Source organism: Fukomys damarensis, unplaced genomic scaffold (genome assembly GCF_012274545.1).
Source record: "Fukomys damarensis isolate Sample0158 unplaced genomic scaffold, DMR_v1.0_HiC HiC_scaffold_22, whole genome shotgun sequence".
Lineage (NCBI taxonomy): Eukaryota > Metazoa > Chordata > Mammalia > Rodentia > Bathyergidae > Fukomys > Fukomys damarensis.
In genome coordinates, this window is record NW_022900934.1 from 926,505 (window position 1) to 937,551 (window position 11,047).

The 11,047-nt window shown below is 58.1% G+C and overlaps 1 protein-coding gene across 3 annotated transcripts in view; it reads left to right on the top strand.

Moving 5' to 3' along the window:
* The window catches only part of Nkain4 (sodium/potassium transporting ATPase interacting 4), a 27,614-nt gene extending 17,526 nt beyond the window's left edge, over positions 1-10,088 (top strand). For 2 of the 3 annotated variants that reach the window (XM_033767152.1, XM_033767153.1), the window contains exons 2-7: positions 1,035-1,172; positions 2,072-2,152; positions 2,869-3,066; positions 4,777-4,837; positions 5,982-6,066; positions 7,531-10,088. In XM_033767152.1, the coding sequence (XP_033623043.1) occupies positions 1,035-1,172; positions 2,072-2,152; positions 2,869-3,066; positions 4,777-4,837; positions 5,982-6,066; positions 7,531-7,540 (573 nt within the window). In that variant the 3' untranslated portion in view covers positions 7,541-10,088. The remainder of the gene's footprint in view (positions 1-1,034; positions 1,173-2,071; positions 2,153-2,868; positions 3,067-4,776; positions 4,838-5,981; positions 6,067-7,530) is intronic. The other variant, XM_033767154.1, reaches the window with a different exon arrangement.
* The last annotated feature ends 959 nt before the right edge of the window (positions 10,089-11,047 follow it).

The following is an 11,047-nucleotide window of genomic DNA, read 5'->3' on the forward strand; positions in this document are numbered from 1 at the left end:
TGGATGGATGGGTGGATGGATGATGGGTGGATGGGTGGATGGATGGATGGGTGGATGGATGGGTGGATGGATGGATGGGTGGATGGATGGGTGGATGGATGGGTGGATGGGTGGATGGATGGGTAGATGGCTGAGTGGGTGGATGGATGCATCAGTGGATGGAAAGATGGATGGGTGAATAGGTGAGTGGATGGGTGGGTGGAGAGATGGGTCAGTGGATGGATGCCTCAGAGTCCTGGATTTGCTCAGAGTCAGTTCATCTCCTCCGGATATGAAACATTGCATTCCTTGGATTCCTTCATTCCCTCCCCTTGGTCCCTCTGTCAACCTCCCTGGAGGGTGCTGTCTCCAGAGTCGAAGGGTCTCCGTGTGTCCCCAAAGTGAAGGTTCAGCTGGTCTCTTGGTACACAGAGTGCCTCACTTGCTGCTGCCCCTAAAGCAGCTGGCAAGTGGGAGAGGCCGCTCACCTGAAAACAGTGGGCCTGGTACCCTGTGCAGATTCAGGGTCTCATCTAACACCAGAGCACCTGAGGGGCATTTGGGGGCTAGTACTTCCTGTTTATTTGTCCCTGCCACCTATAAGCTAGAACAGCAGGGTGGGGAGGGCTGCTCAAAGGAGAACATCCATTGGTGACATTCAGGGCCTGACAGACTTATTTGGAGTTGTTTGTTTAGTTTGATTATTTTATTTCTGTATTTTTGAGACAGGGTCTCACTGTGGTCTGCACTGGCCTTGAACATGTGAGGATCCTCCTGCCTCAGCCTTCTGAGTGCTGGAGTTATAGGCATTTGCTTCTATGCCTGACTTTACTTGGAGAGTTTTGTTGGAAGGGACGAGCCGTAGGTGCTCCGGGCCTGCTCCACAGTGACAGTTAAGCTGGAGTTTGCGGCTTGCCTGGCATGGCTTCTCCAATAGAGCCAAAAGGAGAAGTTAGGAGAGTCAGGCCCAGCCTGCCCCTGGACCCTAGGGCCTGCTGGCTAGGTTTGGGGCCACTCTTAGCATCCGCTCTCCTTCACTCCCCTTCTGTTTCTAGGTCACCATCCTGGAGAGGCAGGTGTTCGACTTCCTGGGCTACCAGTGGGCGCCCATCCTGGCCAACTTTGTCCACATAGTCGTGGTCATTCTGGGGCTCTTTGGCACCATCCAGTACCGGCCGCGCTACATCGTGGTGGTGAGTCCATGTGGGTAGGTGACCAGGATGGGGGTGTCCCACAACACGGTCCTGTCCTGTAGTCCTTGAGGCCACCATAACACAGGTTGATGCAGACCAGGGGTTCAGACTTTCCCCAGCCTGGATGTGTAGAGTTCTGACTTGGACGACATGGCACTTCTGAGGGCACTTCTGGGAGCAGCCTCTTACGTCAGGGAGCCCAAGCCCTTAACACTTTCATGAGTTTGTCTCCCCAGTAGCCGGGAATATGGGTGCTGTTATGATCCCTGCCTTACATACTGAGGCACTGAGCATCTGCCCAGTGGCCAGTGGCGGCTGTGGCCCCAGCGTACCCAGCCTTGCCCCTTGTGTGGCCTGCCTCCGAGCAGAGGCCTGGCTGGGGTGGTCAGCACACTGTTGGATGCCGACCATGGGGCTCTGGGCCAGGTCCGCAGCAGCCTTCCCTGCAAAGGGCCTGACAGTGCTGCTCAGCCCTGAGGGCTGCACAGTCCCTGCTGAAGCCACTCGCCTCACCGAAGCAGCACTGGACAAGTATTGTGGCTGACAAGTGCATGGCTGAGAAAACTTCACCTGGAGAAGCAGGCAGCTCTCTGGGTGCTCTGTAGTTGGGGCCAGTCAGTCTTTCGTCTTTCATCCACTGCAGGCGGACAGGGCACCCATGGGTGAGGACACAGGCCAACTCCTTCCAGCAGGCCACATGTCCTGTACCTCGTGGTCTCTTGGGCGGCAGTGTTGGGGTCTGTCCAGGGTGGGCTTGGGGAAATCTCCTCTGAGCCGAGTGGCCCAGGGCTGTCAGACTGGGGGAGCCCTGAGCCTGCTGTGGATCTTCTCCGAGGGGCTGTGCAAAAGCAGGTCCCAGACTGCTGGGCTCGACTTCTGCTCCTCTCTCATCTCCGTAGTATGCTGTGTGGGCAGCTGTCTGGGTTACCTGGAACATCTTCATTATCTGCTTCTACCTGGAAGTGGGGGGCCTCGCCAGGGTGAGTCAAGATCAGGGTGAGTCATGGGGCCCCCTGAGCAGGCACTGCATGACACTGGATGTGTGTGTTCATTGTGTCTCCCCGTGGCGGTGGGGCCTCGGTAAGTGCACAGCTCTGTCCCCAGCACTGGGCCACCCTGGTCACAGTCAGTGGCAAGTGGGGAAGTGACGTGTGGGTCAGTGAGGTGTTGGCAGGGTGCTGTGGGTGTCAGCAGGGTGGGCCCTCCGGCTGCACCACCCACCACGAAGGCTTCCTGGAAGAGGGGCCTTGCACGGGTGGGGGAAAGGCCTGCCTAGCAGGGCCAGGATGCGGGCAGAGTGCAGACCCCACCCTCTAAAATGTGTCCACTGCCCTAGCCTGTGCTAGGCTGCGTGGGCAAACCTCAGGGCTCACAAAGCCGGTGTTGGTAGCCAGCTGCTCCAGGCACGTTGCACGTGGCCCCAGGGTGGCATGGAGTTCCTGCTGCTTTCTGCTCTGACTGGTGCCAACACAGGTGCTCAGCAGGACAGACAGCCCTGGTTTGTGGGGCTACACTGGAGCCTCAGTGGGAAGGCTGAGGAGCCTGAACGCACATAAGGGGCAGCTCTGGCTGGAGGCGGAGCTGGGGGCTGGGTCACCGTGAGAGCCAGTCCTGGCTGAGGGCTGGAGCCTGAGGGGCCATGGTGCGGGGACTGGCTGCCTCCCCGTGCTGACCTGTTCTGCCCTGTTGTCCCCAGGACAGTGAGCTCCTAACCTTCAACCTCTCCCAGCACCACTCCTGGTGGCAGGAGCATGGGCCGGGCTGTCTGCATGAGGGGACGTCCTCAGCTGGCCTCAGGGCCTTGCACAGCCGCGCGCTGGTATCGGGTGCTGGCTGTGCTCTGGAGCCCAGCTTCGTGGAGGCCCTACACAGTGGCCTGCAGATCCTGTTGGCGGTGAGTGAGGCAGAGGGAGCAGACACATGGAGTGGGGGCCTCATCCTACCCAGTGGGGCCAGAGCCTCTGCTGTGTGCCCAGGAACCAGCCTTTCTCTTGGCCAGGGTGAGACTTCTCAGGTGGGCTTGCACCATGGGGCTTCAACCCCAGCCTCCTTTCTGATGGTGCTATAAACAACAGGCAGGCCTCAGATAGCAGCCCTGGGCATCCTTGTGTCCTCTCCAGAGGCAGCATGGGCAGGGGAGGAGCCTGGCCACCTCTAAGGCAGACATCAGTGGGGCTGGGAAAGAGGTAGAGACCCCAGGCCAGCCAGTGTGGCTGCAGAGTGAGCCTGTTGGTGCTGTCTTTTGTTCCTAGGGAGGCCTGGAGGACTGGGCCTGCTCTGGTGGGTCTGGAGCTTCCTACTCCCAGAGGTGTAGGGGCTTGGATGACATCAACCCAGAAGTTCCCATCTGCCTGGGGAGAAAGCAAGGCAAGGCTGTGCTCCCGGAGCTCAGTGGGACTGGGCTGGTGGCTGGTCTCCCTCGCGCCGAGCTGCAGTCCTGAGGACAGTCTGGCCATGGTCAGACCTTGGGGACCAAGTGTGCAGCCATGGTGGTCTGGCCCAGTGTTCCTGGTACCACAGTTGCTGTAGCCCCAGGGCTGCCAGTGAACCCCCGGAGCCACTTGCAAGGGCCAGATCTGTACCCAGGAGTCTTCCTTCCTGATGGCCTGCAATCATGAGGTCCCCAGAGTGGCCACCTTCTTCTGTGCTTTTGCAAAGCAGGCCCCTCCTCGGCTGTGGGGCCCCATGGAGGGCACCTCTGCCCTTTCAAGATCCCTGTATCCTCTCCCCAGCCAGCACCCCTTAAAATCTCTCTTGTATCCTGAGTCAGTTGGGGTCGCAGTGAGACAAACCAAGCCTATGGGAGGGCCGTATGTGCGTGGTGCCAGGGTGGGGGTTGGCACCCTCCTCCGGGCCTGAGGGGAACCTGAGTCACCAGCACCAGGATCTGTGCTGGGTAGGGGCTGCTGCAGGAAGTGGCCTGTGTCTCCCTCCCTGCAGTTTCCTGCTGGGCTCCCCAGGGCCAACTCATCAGAAACTACATTGGTGCACACGGCTAGCCAGGCTTCTGGGGCCAGGGGCAGGTTGCAGGATGTGGAATGAGAGGCAGCACTTGGACACATTGCCCTGGAGTGTGCAGGCCTGACCTTCTGGGCATGGCGTGGGTGTGACCTTGTTTGCTCTGGGCATCTCTCAAAAGCTTCCACATTGTGTGGAAAAGGCTATCTTCTTCTCTCATGACAGCGGGCAGAGGCGGCCTTTGAGGTCCCTGCCAGGGCGACCTGGTCAGCTGTGGTGGTGGTGCCATGCAGCTGCTGTCCTGTGTGCCACCAGGTTCTGGCCCAGCCCTGCCTTGCTTGTCAGCCTGACTGCGTCCCTCTCATCAGAGGCCGAGCGGGTCTCGCCTGGCCTATATGCCTATATAGGCCAGGCGAGAGACGTTCCAATATCTTCAGAGTGGGTCAGGGTCAGAAGCTGCCTGGGCTGAGAACTCAGGAGCCATACAGATCTGTCTGTCTGCTGTTCCATCTCACAGAGGAAGAAACAGGCCCAGGAGAAGCAGGGCCTTCATGCTCAGGGATTCAAGGGTACTCCTCTCATGCCTGCAACGGTGCTGCCCTAAGCATGCCCAGCAGGCTCACTGTGGCCTCTCCGTGTTTTCCAGCTCCTGGGCTTCATCTGCAGCTGCTATGTGGTCAGCGTGCTTACAGAGGAAGAGGACAGCTGTAAGTGCAGCCACGGCCTCCTGCTGACACCTGTTTGGGACACAGCCAAGCCTTTGGCGGGGCGGGGTGGGGGGGACAGCCAGGTGTCAATTCTGGCTCTGTCCTGTACGGCCTGAGGCCTCCTTTCAGCAGTGTCTCTATGCCATTGGGGGACTCACTCCCTGCCATAGGCTTGAGCAAAGGGGACAGTCCGAGACCTCAAGAGAGGATGGCTCTGCACCGTGGGCTTCAGAGCTCAGCCATCCCCGGGTTCAAGGCTGCTGTCCTCTGGGGCCAGGCCTGTCCTAGTAACATTCACAGTCATCCCAAGAGGAAGGTCTGAGCCCTCCATGGCACAAGCCACTTGTCCTGCTGGCCACAGATGATCACGTCAGGCCCGTAGTATGAGGAAGCCTACTGCGGTGCATTTTCTTTTCTCTCCACTTGTGAGCTGCTTTCAACTTCCCATTTGCAACATGACATGGTAATGCCTGCATCTCAGGAGGACCCTGCAGAGAAAGGACAGGTCAGGGTGCAGGGCCACAGAGCCCAGGACAGGTCTGGGCACCCACAGGCCTGCGGGCCCTGTGGATGGAACCTTTGCCAGGGTCGGAACAGAAACCCAGAGTGGTCTGTGCTTAGGGTTAGGGCGGTTGACTCTGCCCAGCACCCTTCAGCCCCTGTGCTGCCTGGCCCAGCAGAGCGCAGCTGGCATCAGGGAGGAAGCAGAGTGGGCCTGCATGCTGATGGTGCTAAGAATGTTTCAAGACAAGCTTTGGCCCTGGGTTCAGAAGTGCACTAACTGCTCAGTAAGCCCCTGCCGCTCTCTATGGGGCAAGCAGCCTCCAGGGGAGGGCAGGTGACTGTGTCTGTGAAAGTGACAGGAGGGGCCTGGAGGAGCCTGGCAGGTGAGGTGTAGCCCCATCCTGGGCTGTCCTCCCCATCCCCTGCTGGAGGCTTTTACAGCCAGGACGCCACACAGTCAGTGCCTGGCAGAGTCCTCCCAGGGTCCAAGGTCCAACCGGGGCTGGTTTGGGGTGTGCCTGCCCTCCTCACCCTGTGGAGCTCCCTGTTGCCCGGGTGGGGGGGCATTGGGCTTGTTTTCTGTTCTGCCATCTTTTCCATTGTTTGGGTTTTCTTTTATTTGGGTCTTGATTTCTTTCAGTTGATTTCATTGGTGGATTTGATCCATTTCCTCTGTACCATGTTAATGAAAAGCCATCCAACCTCTTGTGCAAGCAGGCGCATTTGTAAGTATGGTCGGCTGAGCGTGCTCCATGACTGGTCTGGCCGATGGGGCACTCATAGCATGAGGCTTCTCTCCTTGAGTGGTCTCTCCAGGCATCTGTCTGTCTGTCTGCCCATCTGTCCTTCTGTCATCTGTCATTCACCCACCTCCCCTAAGATCAACCTGGCTGAGTTAGTTACCAGGACTGAGTACCCAGGACTATTTACCAAGAAGCCCTAGGACTTAGTCCTTCCTCCTAAGCTTGGATTGGAGGCAGCAGTGACAGAGTTGCTGGGGCCCAGTCCCAGGTCTGGACGTGGGGGTGGTGATAGGTCCCTTCCCAGGGGTGTGGCTGAGTGACTCTCCAGGAGCTTCACCACAGCAGCAAACACTGGTCCTATTTTTGGGGGATCTGACTTTTTTCTAGAAGTTAGTATTTATGGCTCTGCAGATCTCAGACCACGGTGGGATGGTGGGCTCTTGACCGGCTCTCTAATATAGCCTTGGCTACGCAACCATGTTAGAGCAGATCTGGAGTTTGAGGTCAGAAGAGGTGTCTGGTGGTTCTTCTGTCAGGAGTGTGGCCTTCTCCTGGCCGCTCAAGCCCTCTGTGGCATCCCCTGGCTGCCCTCTTGACAGCCTCCAGCCTTCCTGTGAGTAAAGGCCTGCCTCGTCCAAAGGTCCTCAGAAGGTAGCCAGACTCCAGCTCCCAGGACAAACGAATGAGGACATGAAGACTCAGGAGGGCAGGAGCCCCATGCAGGCCCTGAGTCAGGGCAGGCAGCCGCAGCGTTGACCATGGGTGGAGGGCGTGGGTACCATCCTGGACTCGGGCTGTGGCGGGCCTGGCAGACTTTGCTGATGGCACAGACTAGGTATTCCTGCAGTGGGGAGCCTGGGTGCTGACCCTTTGGCCCAAACCCTGTTGAGATGTCTGCAGCTGGAGTCAGCGGAAGTCAAGACCCTAGCATGCGAGGTGGAGCACGAGTCCTGCTCCTCACCTGCCCCGGCCAGCGGGGTTCGTTATTAGTAGGGCTCGAGGAGGGGACCACCCGGAACGGGAACGGGAACGACGCAGGAAGACAGGAACCAGACAGAGCTCTTTTAGTGGTCAAAATTTTGACAATTTTTATTTCTCACACAGCAGCTTTTATGCAGGCAGGGATGAGCAGGGAGTTTCCTGGTTGCTAGGTTACCTAACCTAGGCTGGTCTAGCTAGATAAGGTAGGGCATGGCCAGAATGTTCCCAGGAGGGGTCAGAATGTCCCCAGGAGGGTATGAAGTTCCTATCAGGGGCACACACACACACAGGGTGGAGGGGCACACACGGAGGGTGGACATGCACAGGGGTCTTGGTCTCCAACACTCACCCCTGGCCCCTTTGCCAAAGGCCAGGAAACCATTTGCATTTCAGCTTCTCCAGAGGAGGGGACCCAGCACTTCCTTCTCCTGGCTAGAGTTTCTCTGACTCCCACTTTGCCTGCAGGCCTTCGTAAGTGAGATGGCAACTAACGCCACCCCTCGGACCTCCAACTTCAACCATTGCCAGCAACACCTTCCCTCAGCCCTGGGACACTGCTGCCTTCTGCCTGCCCTGCACTCTGCAGGTGGCCACCAGGAAGTGCTCACGTCACCTGGGAACCAGCCACACAGCATGGCCAGGAAACCGCATTCCCAGTCTCCTTGGGCAGTGCTGGCATTTCATCTCCATCCACAGCAGGACCTGGCTGTTTCCTGAGGAGGAGGATCCCCCACTTGAGTGTCTTGCCCTGGGGTGGCTGGAGCCACAGGCCGTAGCCCTGCTGCCAGGGGCAGGCAGCCCCACCAGGAAATCCACAAAAGCCATTCTGACCCTTCAAGGCCTGGATTAGACACTGCGAACTGCCCTGTATCAAGCATTCACCCTGGCAGAACCCCAGGCCCACAGGATGAAGCCCCTGGTGCTCAGCTAGGAGCCCTACTCCTCCCAAGCTATGGGCTAAGCACAAGGGAGCGCTGAGGGCACGCAGAGCATGAGGCTCTTGTGACAGTGGGTGGCACTGTTCAGAAAGAGAGACCTCAGGCAAATAGTCCCGAAGGTGTCCACAAGGAACTAAATAAAAAGGCCATGGCCAGGGCCCACCCTTCCCTGGGATGTGGAGCTCAGTGGGTAGCACATTCTGCAAGACTGTGGAAGGGAGGGGAGGGAAGCAGGAAGCGGGCAAGAGTTGAGAAGCGGCCTGGAGAAGGTGGTGAAGTGGGGATCCGTGAGTAGGGTGACATCTGGGTTCTGGAACACAGCCAGAGCTGAGCAGCATCCAGAGGAAAGGCTTTACCTTATTTATTTTCACAAGTATCCAAACAAACCAGGCTGGGTGCTGCACACTTGTAATACCAGCATCTGTGAAACTAAGGCGGAAGGATCACAAATTTCATCCCAGTCTGGGTAACTTCATGACTTAATGAGATCCTGTCTCCAGATTTTAAAAAAAGTTTGTTTTGTTAAGAACCGAGGGTGTAGCTCCTGCAAAGGCCCTGGGTTCAACCCTCAGTAAAACACACATACACACACACACACATACATTCACGCACACTCAGGCAGCTGCAGTACAGCCTCTCCCCAGGCCTAGCAGGTCCCAGGGCTGGGCAGTGGTGGATGACAGCCCTGTTTCCTCAGCAGATGCCTTGTGTGATCTGGGACAGGCCGAGCCCCTGGGTGCCAGCTGGTGGTCCATCTGGTCAGCCACAGTGCCTGCCTCGACGGGGAGCAGAAGGCACAATGAGTCCAGGCTCCTCCAAGACATCAAGGGCTCCACACAGGAGAGGGAGAAGCCAGGCAGACACTGCAGCCTCTGCCAGTTGTGGCCGTGCTCGAAATTCCTGAAACTAGAATGTCCACGTGGTGCTCGCACAGTTAAAAAGCAGGGAGCCCCAAATACCTGTTACATGTACATTCCAAAAATCTTAGGAACATGGAGGACATAGAGCAAAAGCTCCCACTGGGACCTGCTCTGTGGGGAGCCCCAGCATATCCCTGGGTTTGGTGTAGCCTCGGGGCTTTGCAGTCGGAGCAGCAGGTGTGGCCAGCACAGCTCCAGCTCTGAATTTACACAGGCTTCAGCATGGAAGGCAGATGCCTCCGCCCCTTCTGCCTGCTGTGTGCTTTCAGGCGGCCCTGCACACTGGTTGTGCTGTCTGCCTAGTGTCTCATTCTGTGTTGCACCTCAGGTTTTAGATAAGGAAGCCCCACGGGAACCCAGAGGGCTCATGGAGACCACTTGTCCTGAGAGACCTGACCATCCAGGCTTCTGGGGAGGAGACACCTGAGGAAGGGGGTTCCTGGGTCAGGCTGCCCGGATCCACGGGATTTTGCTGCTGCAGCCAGGGGAGATCCTGCCATCACAGGGGCTGGGGGGCAAGTGAGAGCCAGCCCACTGAGGCAGGTGAAGATACCCTTCTCCTGGACACACCCTCCTGGCAGCTTCATTGCCCCACAGCTGCATGCCACACGAACAAATTCCTGCTCTGAAGCTGCATGTGGTGTCATTTGAATTCATTCTAGTTCTCCTTGAAGGTGGCCAGGGCCAAGTCCCCAGGGCCGTGGGCAGACCAGCCAGACATATTGCTGTGCTACGCTGGGGTCTCAGGAGGGAACTCCAGAGAAATACATCTTCAAGGCCTGAGGCATCACCCTCAGAGTCTCCAGCAATGCTCTATGAATCATTAGCACTGTAGTATAAACTAGTCTCAACTTTTTCAGAGGTGTGTTGGGAAAGCCTGAGATTAATCTGGAATAAGAGACAGGGCTGAACCAGAGCTTGAGAGGGTCCAAATGCTGGGAGCTAAGAGGAGGGCAGATTTTCTTTCAGATAGATGCTACTTTGCTTTAGGGGACCCTGGAAGGGCCCTAACTCAAATTGTGCCAATCCTGGCTCTCCATGCACAGCATAAGACTCAAATGGGGTCTCACAGTTGCCCTCTGAGTTAGACACGGAACTCAGCACCATTTCACAGTGAGGAAACTGAGGCACAGGAGGCAGGCTGGGCTTGCTGCAAGCTGAGAGGTCGAAGGTCACCCAGGAAAGCAGAGTACAGCTGGGCTGCTTAGGCCCCATGCCCTGCCAGGCTCCTAGGGTCTGGGATCCTCACCTGCCCAGCCAGGCCGTGCCTCCCTGCTGGCACTGCAGGGATCTTGGGGTTCCTGCCCATCTGCAGGAAGAGCCTGCTGGAGCTCCAACCTGCCCTTGCAGGTCTTGCCCTCTCCAGGCTTCTCTGCTCGACCTGCTTCCCTGGAAGGGGACCTCAGGGGCCCACACGGTGGTGAGTGGGGGCTGTGACGAGAGGCAGCGGGGTCCATGCCTCTCCTGGATGGGGCTGCATCCCTGCTGGAGGAGCTGAGCCACTCCCTTCTCTTCTGTTTGTTGGTCTGAGAGCTGACATAGGAGATGCTGACCTGTGTTCACAGAACAAGGGCTACACGGACCACAGGGCTCTGGGAAGATGTGTGAGTCCCTGGGAAGGCGCCTGGGCTCTGAGGCTGGTAAGGGCATAGCAAGGGACAGGCAGGAGTCAGCACCCAGAGGTGGCCTGCCACACCCCGGCTGGGATCCCCACACTCTCAGTGGCAGCCTCTGCAGTGCCTGCCTGGCTGGCTGTGCTGTGCTCCCTGCTGATGCCTGCAGTGGCCAAGTTGGTGCCTTGAAGAGCCACAGAAGAGTGCAGGGCCAGGGGGTGGCACAGTCCTATGGGAGGGAGGGGCAAGAGCACAGCAAGAACTGTTGTGGAGGACAGGCCGTGCTACTGAGAACACCTGAGCCCCCATGGCAACCCTCAGACAGCCTGGGATTCGAGCGTAGTGGGGGGGTTTGGTGTGGATACTGAGTGCTCTTGAGGGCCTCGGACCCTGGACGTCCTGCCCCAGGGGAAGCACTGGTCATCCCTGCTCCTTGAGGGCTGGGGAGAGCCTCCGACAGAGCCGCAACGGTCCAGCAGGGGGCGAGCAGGAAAGGCAGGAGCAAGGCAGA